Here is a 13,641-nt window from a genome sequence, read left to right on the forward strand (position 1 = left end):
TAACATCAGCCAAAAGAAGTTTAAAGTGCTCTTGTATTCAATGCCATAGCCAGTAGCCATACATTTCTATGAAGGATCTGTAATATGGCAAGCCCAACTTGAAATTTTGGTACAATTTTTAAAAATTCAATGTAAAACGAATCACAATAATAATCTATAATGATTACATATTAGAGCAATAATCTGGATATTAAAATAAATGATAAATGAGATTTCATTTGGTTATAATAATTTTATAATGTAAAATTTGACATATTAATGATATGTTATATGACTTAGAGTAGGATATCCATTCTGATATTTTAATATTAAAAACCAAAAGATGCTCTATTAGGAAAATTTTATAACAAATACCAATAATGGAGGTCTAAAATACCTGAAAAACAAGCTCTATTAGTGCTGTGAAGGTTAATGGATGGCCTTGTCAGGCTCTTATGGTAAAGATTCTACCTGCTCCCAGATTCGGGCTGGGACAATCTGGTGGTGGCTGTCTTTTGATCTTAAACATGGTGTACTTTGATGTGTGACACTGTGACTGGAGGCCAGAGGTGCTATTGGTAGCAATGCTCAGAACTTTCTGGATTTTCTGCTATAGGCTTGACTGTTCACCCATCACATCTCTACTTCTTTTTAATTATTATTAAAGATGGATGGTAGAAACCATTAAACATTCATTTGCCTGTATTTGTATTATTCCTAAGTAGCACTTCGGGGCTGTATTTATTAATTTTGAAGAGATGTCAATTGTCCTCATTAATTCTTTCGGATTTTCTGCATAGGCAATCACACTGTCATAAACAGTTCTAGACCTGCACACCAATACCTTTATTCCATTGTTGGTCATACTGCGTTAGGTAGACTTCCACTAAGATACTGACAGGCAGTGGTGAGATGAAATAAATGGCTTTATTTCCTCCCTTCTGGATTGAAACAGGTAAACTCATCATGAAACTAACTATATCACGCTGAGAACATTCCTATTTCCAGTTTTCTGTGTTTATTTAAAATCATATTTCGGTATTAATTTTTGCCTTGCTTAGTTAATTTCTACTGATACAACTGTGTGTTAGTGTAGGTTTAGACACAATCTTATGTGGTCAGTGCTGGCACTGAACTTGCTATATGGCCATGGACAGCCTTAAACTCCTTCCTAATCCTTCTGCCTCTGCTTCCTAAGTGCTGAGATTACTGACATAAACTGCTAAGCTATTTTTGTTTTCTTCAACTAGTCATTTGATGCAACACATGAATTTTGAGATGCTGAACAAACTTTGCTGCATATTTAAAGTGAATCTAACATGACTGTGGTTTATAATTCTTTTTAGACATCTTTCAATTTGATTTGTGAATACTGAGAGTTTTGACACTGTGCTTATGATACATTGGTCTGTATTTTAATGATTTTATATAGTTTAGTGGTTACACTTGCAGCATGTGAGGATGTATACTGGTGCTCTGTTTGCTTCTATATTCTTGGTGAAATTATATAGAACTCAAAGATTTGTTCCATAAATGACAGAATTTACCAGTAACACCATCTAGGTGTTACTGGTAACACCTTCTCAAGAAGGTGATAAATTGCTGATTCAATGGTTTGATTAATATAGCCTATTAATTTTGGCTGATGTTTTCTCTAAAGAATTTGTTTCCATCAAATCTGTGCATCTGGGCATAGAGCTGTTTGTAATATCTCTTTATAACCCTTTAAGTGTAATAGGTTTGAAATTATATTTCCTCTTCCAGCTCTAAAATTAGTAATTTTAATTTAAGCTTTCAATTTTTTATCTTAGTTAATGCTGGCTAGACCTTATCTAGTTTATCAATCTTTTTTTAAAAAATGTCTTTTTGTTAACTCTCTTAATTACCTGCTCTCAATTTCATTAATTTTTGCCCTAACTTCTTTTCCTTTTCTATCTACTTTGAGTTTTAATTAATCCTTTTCCTCTAGTTTCCTGATGTGGAAATATAAGTTCTTGACTTGCAATCCCCTTCTTCCTCTGATCCATACACAAGGCCCTAGGCACCGCTTTCACTACAGCACACATTACTATTTTCATTTTCCTTTAGATTAAAACCATTCAAATTTCTCTTCAGAGTTATTGTACTCAGGGACTATTTAAACACATGTTGCTCAATCTCTACATTCTGAGGGGATTTATAATTTAAATGTTCATTTCTAATTTAACTCCATTCTCATATGAGGGCAAGTAGTGCAAGTTTTCTAATTTAAAAACAATGTTGAGGCAGACTTTATCGTGGCTGAGAGTGGGACCAACTTTGGTTAATAATTCTGTTGACACTGTATGAAGTCACCCATAGATGTCAACTATATCTGATCTATTGATGGAACTGAACAGTGTTTGGCTTTTAAGTCTCTGCATGCTGGATCTACCAACTTCATGTATAAGGTTCAGAATCTATCAGCTTTTGGCTTTCTCTCGGCAAGGTGACATCACTGTTAGGTGCACACGTGGTTTTTTGGAGACTAGATTCCTTTATTATTATCATCAAATGCCCTTCTTCAATCGTAAATGGTTTCCTGCTCTTAAATCTTCTCTGGCTGAACTAATGTAGCTCCTTCGGCCCTTTTCCTCAGTAGTAGTCAGCGCAGTCTGTCCTCCTTCATCTGGTTCCTTCAGCTTAGATATGCATTTATTTACATTTGAAATGGGTTTCTTTGAGGGAACCAAGCCGGCTTTCTTGAAATGATATGCCAAACTCCAGGGTTCTCCCTCCTCCCCTAACTCTACATCCCTTTTCTGAGCTATCTGGATCTGTGGTTCGCCATTTGACACTGGCAGGAAATTCTCAGCCACTACTGGTTCATCATCTCTTTTCCATTCTCTCTTGCTTCTTTTCCACAGGCTGTCTGTAGTTGTCCACTTCTCAGTATGTTACATCTCCTGGAGTTGAGTGCTCAGGTACTCTTCTTTTTCTAAATCTGGACCTCACCCCTTTTTTCCATTCAGAAGTTCTTTCTGATATATCCTCAGATTTACAGTCTGTTCTCACACAGGTCCACACCACTAATGGGTCCAGACACCCGCCATGCCTGTTAGTCTTATTTCTCTCTAGTTTCACTGTTTTGTTCTTAGAGCTTCCATCTCTCTAACATCTCCCATCTGTTTACACATGCTGTTTACTTTACCCATTGGCCTTCTCAGCATCTTAATCAGAGATGTTTTAAATTCTGGTTCTGACCAAAATTCAACTTTCTTGCAATATCTAACTCTGATTCAGATGCTTCTTCTGTCTCTTCAAATTGTGTTTCCATGTTTTAGTAAGCTTTCTATTCTTTTCTTTATAGTTACAAATGTGTTTTGGGCAAAAGTAAGAATATTAAATAAGCCCGAGTAATGTAGTGAGATGAAATGTGTATCTCGGTGAGTCTTTGAGAATTTCAGAATTTCCTCTCAGGCTGTTGATGAGTCTGTGCTTATGAAGTGCCAGGTTCTTGCATGCTCTCAGTTTTCACACTTTATCCCTATGGGGGGACAGTGAAACCATCTTGGGAATGAAGTGCACATTTTCCTTCCCCTGTATCAGGTAGGCTTGAGCAAAACTCAATAGCCTCAGCTCTTAGCTCAGCGTATGTATTTCCTCTAGCAGAAATGATAAAGAAGGGGATGGGACACCAAACCCCACCCTGAATCTCCATTCACAGCTGTGATCACCACAACTCAGCAGCTGCATCTCAGAACTGCTCTACAAGGTAGATGTTTTCATTTCATTGAAAACAAAGGCAAATTCACAGAAAGGGAGTCCACAGGGCTCCAAGAGGATGTCCCTAACTCAGATATCACCTATATGAATACATATGGAACACAGGAGAGAGCAGGCAGCCACATTCTTGGTCTCCTCCATGAAGGAAATGCCTGGATATGTCTCTCAGAGCATATACTCAGTGCCAGCTTAACAGATATCAAAATCAAGTCAAGCACTAAAGTTGCTGGTTGGATCACGCTGATGACGATGCCTAGAGGGATATATAACACATAATGAGTATTATCTTTTAAATTTATTGTAATATAAAGCCCAGCATAGTTGTGTACAGACCAGTATACAGTCATAAAAGGAGAGGAAAGTCCACATGCAGTGAGCTGGCTTCTTAGCATGAATACTAGAGTTTAGGAGTGACAGAAATGAGGTAACAGTGTTGTTAGATCTTGTAGTTCATTTCTAAAGAAAACTATAGTCTGTAAACTAATCAACCAAACACTTTAAAACAACAGGTCAGTGTGGCTGAACAGAGCAATTGGTAACTTAGGTACTGAGATACATGAAATCTGACGGTAGCTGGAAAACAAACTGAAGATGAACTTAGTAAATGGTGACTTACCGTGAGCTCTCCACTGTTCTAAATCACTATGCCATAAGGTAGGAGGAGCACAACATGGATCTGTCCTCATCACTTACCAAAAATAGAAACAAAGCCTGCAGATAAACTTCAAAACACTATTGCAAGTATGAAACACATTATATTTTATTTTCTAAAGATAGCTCATGTTGGCATAAACTTTTAAATGTAAAAGTGTGGCTGTGCTTTTATTCAAAGCATTGAGCTCTGTGAGGTATCCCTTAATATTAATAAGAATGCTGCCAGATGTGAAGAAGATGTGGCTCATAGCTTCACTCTCTAAATAAAAATCTATTTTTAACAACTGTAGCGCTCAATTTTCTAAACGTAGAATGCTATAACTGGTATATGTTTCTTTATATTTTTGGAAATATACTGAGGTAAAACCTTACAGGAGACTTCTAAAAATCTATTAGGAATTTTTAATAGAGAAGCAACTTCCTTTAAGCCTTATTAATTTGGTTAATATTTTCTCACTTTTTGAAAAGACATATAAGTGTGAATATTAAGATGTTGAGTTAGATAAAAGATAAAATCCAAACAAATATTATCTAACATGTTTAGGGCCTATAATTGGTCAATGTATGCATACTGTAGGACACTTAGAAATCATGTTTATTGAATTTCCTTTTGTATCATTCTTTTCTAAAAAGCAATAATTTAGTAAATGCTATAGAGATCAAATCCTAAATGGCCACCAAATTAGAAAAGCACTTCTTCAAGTCCAGCCTCCAGAATTCCTCCTGCCTCAGTGACTCCAAGATTGCTTGAGGACAAGTAGGGTAGCAACACTATAGTTACATTTCACCTACTCACCAACCCGGTGACTCTGCATATTCCCAACTGAAGACATGGAGTAAAAATGACTTTTCTTTCAAGGCCAAGTTTGCCTATGCTATAGCTGTCTTCTCAGTGAAATCCTTAGACACCAAGTATCCACCTTAATCCCATCAGTCAGAGACAGCTTTTAAGACAAATCAGATGTGCCTTCTCCCCCTGTTCTTTCTGAATCTACCACTTGAAAGTGTAGAATTTGGTGGCAAATCACTCCAGTCCTATATGCCTCAATTACACAGATTAAGAAAAGACATCCTTTTCATTGAGAGGAAAAAAGAAACAGTTCTAGATTAAGTGTACACGTGGAGTATGATCTAGGTTAATAAAACGACATTTTATAGAGTTGTCTGAGGGAATTTTCTCTAATTATCTTTCTTGAAGTTTTGCTTTTATAAAATACCAAGGGCTTGATGCATACTCAGGATCAATTCTAGATAACAGATTTGCAGATGATACGTTTTTTTAAGCTCAAAAATCTTATGTTAATGTCAATTTTAATCAATTTATATTTGATTATTGTCAATGTCAATTTATATTCACCTTATCTGCTCTTAAGTATAGAAGATAATGTGATTCCTCATGAGATGTCCACACATGTATGCCACTGTACCTTGCTCAGATTGTGTCCCTAGCAGTAATACCCTGTCTGCAAATCCTGTCCACGTCCTCTAGAGCCGTGGTGCATTGCACACAGTTCCTCTGATAAAAGAACTAGCAGTTTACCAACAGTGACACATTACACAATACCTGGAGTGGTAGGAATGAGAATACAAGCCAAGAGGGCAACGCTACAAAGTACTAGTGTGCTTTATCTTCCTCATGGAAATAGCTATCTCTGTGTAAAAATATTCTAAGAAAGCACTGGAGACCTGGCTCACTTGATAGAGTGTTTGCCAAGCATGCATGACGATCTCAATTTGATCACCAGCTAGATGAAAGTCAGTGTGGTAAGGCATGTCTACAATTCCAACACTCCAGATTTAGACTGAATGATCACAGGTTCAAGGTTACACTCAGCTACAAAACCAGGCAAAAATCAGCTGGGCCACATGAAGTTCTGGTTGTTGGTATTATTATTGTTTTTATTGTCATTTATTTAAAAAAAACACACATTCTTTCTTTGTAGGTGCCACATTTCTTTATTTGCTTTGTTAAAAACAAAATCCACAGTTGTAAAAATACATAATAAAGCAATTACTTTCTAAAACGTGTTTTTTTTTTTGCTAAGTTGCTCCTGTATTTTCATCGACAGTCCCTTATCCCAGTCATTGCTTTAGAAATACTATTTTACTACACGATAACTGACTACGTTCAAACTGAGCAAATTATAGCATCCTATTTCTTTTACATTGGTTCTATTGATCTAGTTACTGTCAAAAGGCCTGATTATGTCAATGCATTTTCTCCTAGCATCTTAGTAATGTGTACATTTACTATGTGTGCCTAAATGTATTTAATGAACTCCTCAGTTTTGAGTGGACACAGGCTAGAGTTTATGAGCCAGCAACAAAATGGAGGGCTCTCCAAGGAAAAAGACATTAGAGTGAATGAAAGAGAGAAAGAAAGAAGGAAAAAGAGAGAAGAAAAGAAGGGGTGAGTGTTACAGGAAGACGGGAGGGAGGATGAAGGGAGGGAAGAAAAGAGAGGAAGGGGTCCAGAAGGAGGAGGAGATATCATGCTGATTGCACTAGGTTACCGGAATTTATGTTGATTTGCAAGACACGTCAATGTTTTTCTAAAAACATGATAATCTGAAATTTATATGTTTACTATTTGTCATTACCATTGAAATATTTCTCATGAATGTATATATTTATATCTATGAATAATGGCAAACTTGAAAATATGGTCCATATCCGAACATAGAGATCATCATAAAATTGTTTTTTTTTTAAAGATTACAAATGGAAAAGAAACTGTTCAGTGTATTGAAACACTGTGAGGACTCTCAAATGTTGAAACTTGGGTTTTCTTCAATAGGATGGACTAACACCTGTAAAATTTGTTTATCAGGCATCACACGTGACTTTTGAACATGACTTTAAATCCAAAGGCAGATGAAGTAATTTCAACTTTTATTACTCCATGATTCTGATGTAGGAGGAAGGAAAGCTCATAGGGAGAATAAGGAAAAAAAATTATAAAAAGAAAACCTAAATGGAAGGAAAGAAATATCTTCATAAGTAAAGGTGGAATACAGCTAAGTCTGAATCTTAAAAGAAAGGTATCTTGGGTGAAAGCAAAATGACTTGTTCTTTGAGGATAGCTATTTTGCACAGAACAACTGAGACTCCATTTTAATTGTTTTGTATTATTACTGGAAATTAGACTCAATATTGAGTTAAGTAAAATGTGAAAAGGACATTAAAAAAAAACAAGAATAAAAAAAGTTCCCAGGAGTCATTTCTTAGAAAAAATCCTTAAGAGACCACATAGAAAAATGGAAGCAATAATCGATTTTAGAACAGACCCTTGGGTTAGACACAGAATTAGAGTGTTCAGACACAAGGACAAGTAATGAGCTGTTCCATGTCCTCTCCAGCCCTCAGGCATCCTCTGTAACTCTCAGAAAAGATTTATAGACAGCAAGGCAGGCAGTTCCCTCCTCTGAGCATGTGTGTACATAGGTACAGACACACCATACACACAATGAACACATATACATACTGACATACCATGCACCCAACTGTAAATACACACACAGAGATTCACACACCAAATACATACACACATGTTTACACCACACACATACACCACACACTTGTCCCCCACATCATACAGATACCCACATCATATACAGATATACACTCATACCATACACATACACGTCATGCACACTCATACTACATACACATTTGTAAACTCACACCACACACACATACACTGTCATACACACACTGCACACATATACATTCACACCACACACACACACATATACACATAAACATATATACACACATAGTAGACACATCAGCATAGAAGCAAAGACTTAGTAGTTTTTTGCACATTGTGATATCAGCAAATCAGTCTCTTAGCAACAATGGTACCAAGAAAGAACGCCTACAATTAAAGTTCACAAGAAGGAAGTGGAAGTCTCCTCGTGGCTCTTTGCAACCATGCTTTCAAGAGGGCAGGGCTAGTCTAAGACACGAAGAGGGAAAAGAAGAGTCCAGTGTGTTACTATACCACATGACAAGCAAGAATAATTAAGGCAGACAAGAAACAGTTTCATTTAGAAGGAACGATAACAAAGGTTTTTAAATGGTCTCATCCTAAATGAGTTGGTAGGTAATATGAAGTAGCAAAGATCACCCCATGACACAGTTATAAAACATGAAGTCAGGTTAGAATGAGAAACAAGAGCAAAGTACTGCAAACAGAAGTAGGAATGAGATAACACAAAAGTTCAGTATGAAGATGGGCTCCAGTGTGATGTCATAAAGTGACACTAGGTACATACATTCTCAGGAAGACAGTAATTCCTAAATATGGATGCCACATAGTTATAACAACAGTCACAGAGGTGAGAGCATTGAATTCACTGGTTTGTCTCCTGAGTGACTGTACTGTTTTACTTTACCACATTGTTAGCTGCATTCCCTGAAGATCTTCATGTGGCTCTATTTTAAAGAAGGCTAGAATAGTTATAAATGCCATCCTATCTATCTATCCTATTTATCTTCTCTCTCCTCTGATTTTTGTACACTTGAACTATGAACTGCCTTAAAGCTAAGGAATGCCTCAGTGGTATACACATGTTTGTTCTTTCAGAACTTGCAGCATACTACACAGGACAGAGCACTCAACAAGTAGGCGTGTTAATGAATAATGAGCAACTGAGTAAAGCAGTACACACAGAGAAACGGCGGTTTGCTTTCAGGGGTGGCAGAGCTCTTCCAGGAGGCAGACAACTCTGCCTACTTAACTATGACTTTTATATTCATTCGTCCATTCCTGTGGGCACTTCTCCTCCTTTCACACTTAGTTCTTATTATGAACAGAGGTGCACTGTAGTCACATCTGTATCTTGTACTCTACACTTAGCCAGGCAGAAGAAGAACTTAAAAAATGGAACAGATGAATGGATAGTCCTCACTATCTAGCTGCCTAGTAATACTAGTAACTCTATGAGCTTCTGACAGGATTCCCACACTGATACAAATCTCTGTTAACTTGCATCATAGCCAAGACTAACACGAAAACATTAAGACAAGATTTCTGTTCCCCAAAGGCATGGTAAGACTATGTACTGATAGAGAAGACAGGCATGACACCACAGGAAACAGACCCTTTGACCCTTTCAATGTTTTTGAACCTATAAATGAATGTGTCTGGATTTTAGTTTTCTTTACATAGAGAGAGAAGGGTCTATGTTAGAGCAACACACTCCCCCAAACTTTGTAAGCACACCTAAAAAAGCAGAAAAATATTTAGTGAAACTTTAATCACATTTAAAAAACTAAGAATGGATGTGCTTTTTTGCTACTTGATTCTCATTTTCATTTTCCCTCACTCAGAATCCCAGGGAGAGTGGTCCCTCAGATCCCTCCTTGGAATTCCAGGGCTCCATAAAACATGGTTAGAGAAAAGACATATTAAACAGCAGATATTCTTTTAGTTATTACAGTGATCCATAATTCTACATATCTGCTTCCTCTAAGGCTCTAAAATCAACAATAAAATTCCCATTCAAGTATACATTATCTTATAAATTCTGCGAAAGCAGCATCTTTTCCATAGTTATGTTCTGAACTATACATATGCAGGAGCATCTTTCAAGAATGCAGTTACTTGTCATTCTAATTCTTACTATAGCATTGCTTTTGGTTTTCCCCTTCTCATGTCCTCCTCCTGGTATTAGGTTTCGATCCTGATGTTTTGAACATGACAAGCACATGCTCTCCCACTGATCTACATAACCAATCTTTCCTATAGCCTTCTATGGAATCTTCACTACAAGTAGGTATCACAGTAAGGAAAGGAGGGGCTACATGGAGAAATCAGACATGTATCATTTCCTCAAGGAACCTGGAGTCTAATGAAACTTCATGGCAAATAGCTGTAATGGAAAGTATGAACTAACAGTGCTATTAGACAATGTAAAATGTATATATGTTTTGATTGCCAAGGTCAGGCTGTCATATAAGCTGACCTGTAATGGATTTGGGGCAAGACTGCAAGCAGAGAACAGATAGAAGGTCAGAAAACCACGGGACATGCACTAGTAGCTGTGTTGAGTTGAAAGGAGGAGTATGTGACTAAAGTGTGTAATACATACGTGACAGACAGGATGTGGAGGGCATACTTAAGGTTTCACAGCATAAAATGCATCAATTAGGTTAATAAAAAAGAAAGAAGCAAGAGACTGGCACAGACACACACGCACACACACTCGCATGCATGCACACACACACACACACTTGGTGAGGCACACAGGATGTGTGCTTCAGGAAGTATGGAATGGCAGCAGCATGGCTGGAAAAGGATATCGCTCAAGGCCAAGTGTACAGAAGTTGTGGCTGGAGTCAAAGGTGATGCAGAGGCCAAAGCCCAGGCAAGCAGGAAATTTCTAGTGTCCACAACAATAATGAGTGTATTGCAAAGGCTGGATAGAGATGCTGCATCAAGTGCTGACCCGCATTCCTGCTGAACAATGTAAAGGTAAGTGAAATTTACAAGAGCAGACAAAGCTGCAGGTAGATTGAGGAGAAGTTTGTATAGAAATGGCAGATAAAGTTAGGAAATGAATGATAACGATGCTCTTACAAGACAATCTGCAGTGTCGAGCTTAGGAAGAACAGGGAGAGCTGGCAGGGCACCGGTGTGCAGCCACACATGTGGGATAACACATTTGTTAAGGGACCACACTGTGTGGCCTGGATGACCATAAAGCTGAGGCACAGAATTGTTTTCTGAAGTTTGCTCTACAGACAGTTTCAGCTGATGTTTAGCAGAGCTATGAACCATAAACTGAAACAAAGCCTTCCAGCTCAAACTGAGTTTGCTTGTGGGGTTTGATCATAGCAAGAGAAAGTGAACTAGAGCAGACACCTAGTCTTTTTCCACACGGCTTTATCCATGCCCATTATTTCCCCCTCTCTGTTTTATATCCACTCTATACAACACCGTACTGTTCTTTACTCAGGAGATTGGCCCAGGAGACACTGCTGGTGACAAAATTCACAAACAGGATGCTGGATCTGGAAAGATACCTATGATGAGCCTATCCAACTTCTTTGGTTTATAGAAGAAGATTAAAACATAAAACAATGGCCACAGTACCTTACTTTTATTCTTTGTAAAACACAAACTAGCAGTACATACACAAGCACATGGATTATGAATTAAAAATAGAGGAATGAGAGGGAGAGAAAAAACTAGAACCTGAGCTTTGTCATCTACACATTCAGGTGTCAACTGAAAGATAATTTGTTTTATGATTAGTGCTACAGAGTACTCCTGGGTCCTCCCAAAAGTCACCTGAGACACAATCGCTGATATTAACTTAGTCTACAGAAGAAGAAAACTCATACTCTGATTGGATCATGCAATCTGAGTTTCTAAGTTGGTCTGGTGCCTTTGGAGTTCAGAAGAGGGTATAGAATCTGCTGGAACTAGAGCTATATTTGTGAACTATCATGTCCGTGCTGGGAACTGCAATTGGTTTTCTGAAAGAACAAGGGTGCTCTTAGCCATGATTGTTAAGAATGTTATAAAGTAATTCTTGAAGTGATATGTAGCTTTTAAATGAGCGTCATCATATACAAACGTAGACATATAAGCGATTCATTCCACTTGCAAATACTAAACTCCTAAACAGACTCTTTCTCTTAGACTAATAATGTATGGCCTGGAAATCAGTGGAGTAATTCAAGTGGTATCAACTTTGAGAACTGAGTATGTGTGAGGAGACACCACCCTGGGGTAAGGTGCATGGGCACCAGCCTGTTACGGTGCATGTGGAGCTCAGAGGACAACTAGTAGAAGTTGGTTCTCTCTCACCATGTGGGTCCTGGGACCAAACTCAGATTATCAGCCTTGCTGATAGTGCACTAACCAGCTAACCCATCTCACCAGCAAACTTAGTATTCTCTTTTTTTAAACTTTAATTGTGTATTAATGAAAACTTAATAAAGTATTGTTGTCTTATATAAAGTTGAGTTTATCTAAACAGCATTTCCTAAAGCATATACCTTCAAACAGTATATTTTGCTGTTAAGCAGATTCAAGGAATTATGTTTGTATTAGAGACTCAATATGTAATAGCACTGAATATACTATAAAACATTAAGTTTAAAGCAATTGGCTGTTTTAACTTAGTGCATTATTTCTCAAGCTTATCTAAGTATAGAACCTTATCTCTCTTTTCATTAATATGGACTCACCACAGGATGACTGGTGTCATGAGAAACCTTCATCTATGATAATGAAAAGAGGTATTCAAATGAGCAGGTGCTACACATACCACCTAAGTTAGGTTTTGGAATAAACACAATTTTGGCAACAGGTTTTTTTTGTTTTTTGTTTTTTTTCCCAAGATGCCATTTTCATTGGATTCATTATAGGGTGATTAATTCCTTATGGAACTAGCAACCTGAGCAGAAGCAGAATGCTGAGTAACCCTTTCCCCACCACAAAAAAACAAGATTTCTCAGGGTTGACTGGGGTTTCACACAAAGCAGGTAAGACAACTGACATGAAATAAGAACTGCTTATGCATATTGAACTCTCTAAAATCACCTCCAAGGCACAGAGAAAAATGGCGAGAGAAAACCCCATCATTAAAAATCTCATATCTAGCATACTCACACTGCCCATTCAAGCTTCTCGTTCTTGATTGAGTTGTACAGAGCCTGTAAACAGAGGAAATAAGATCAAATTATTCTTTTTATTCTGTTCTGTATGCTGAATTGAATAGAGGAGCAAAGTCAAAGGCTTCGTAAATGTTTGAGCAACTTCCTCCGGCCTGTACAGTCACAGACTTTATTAACTGGGTGGCCTGAGGGCTTCAGGTCAGGCTGCATGACTCTAGAAGCTGAAGAATTCACACAGGAGGCAAGTGAGCATTTTAGGGAACAAAGAACATGCACTAAGTAAAAACAGTCTTTTATAAACAACACACTGTACAGTCTATTTTGCTCAGTGGAATTAGACTATGATTGAACTTAAGCAGAGCTTTCTATTTCAGAACATGGGCTAACAGATTCATTAATCAGGATGTAAGGGCAGACATAATTGTCAATAGAGGAAGAAATGTACCTGGGCTATGCTTCCTGAAGAGACACATGGAAGAGGGCCTTAAGCCAGATATGGAAATGGATCCTGAAACTGTGTCAGTTTCTACTGTAACTGACTCTCTGTTTCATGTTTGTCTTTTTATTCTAAAGTCAATTCTCTCTACAGTTCAATGAGTGCTACCTTAATATATATGTATTATATGATAAAAG

The 13,641-nt window shown here is 37.5% G+C and overlaps 1 protein-coding gene across 3 annotated transcripts in view; it reads right to left on the minus strand.

Annotated features, from left to right (window-relative positions):
• Nucleotides 1-13,641, minus strand: part of Psd3 (pleckstrin and Sec7 domain containing 3) — a 435,293-nt gene that overhangs the window by 86,436 nt on the left and 335,216 nt on the right. For all 3 annotated transcript variants that reach the window (XM_028789051.1, XM_028789050.1, XM_028789052.1), the window contains exon 10: nucleotides 13,004-13,047. In XM_028789051.1, the coding sequence (XP_028644884.1) occupies nucleotides 13,004-13,047 (44 nt within the window). The remainder of the gene's footprint in view (nucleotides 1-13,003; nucleotides 13,048-13,641) is intronic.

This window comes from Grammomys surdaster, unplaced genomic scaffold, assembly GCF_004785775.1.
Source record: "Grammomys surdaster isolate TR1022 unplaced genomic scaffold, NIH_TR_1.0 125780, whole genome shotgun sequence".
Classification (NCBI taxonomy): domain Eukaryota; kingdom Metazoa; phylum Chordata; class Mammalia; order Rodentia; family Muridae; genus Grammomys; species Grammomys surdaster.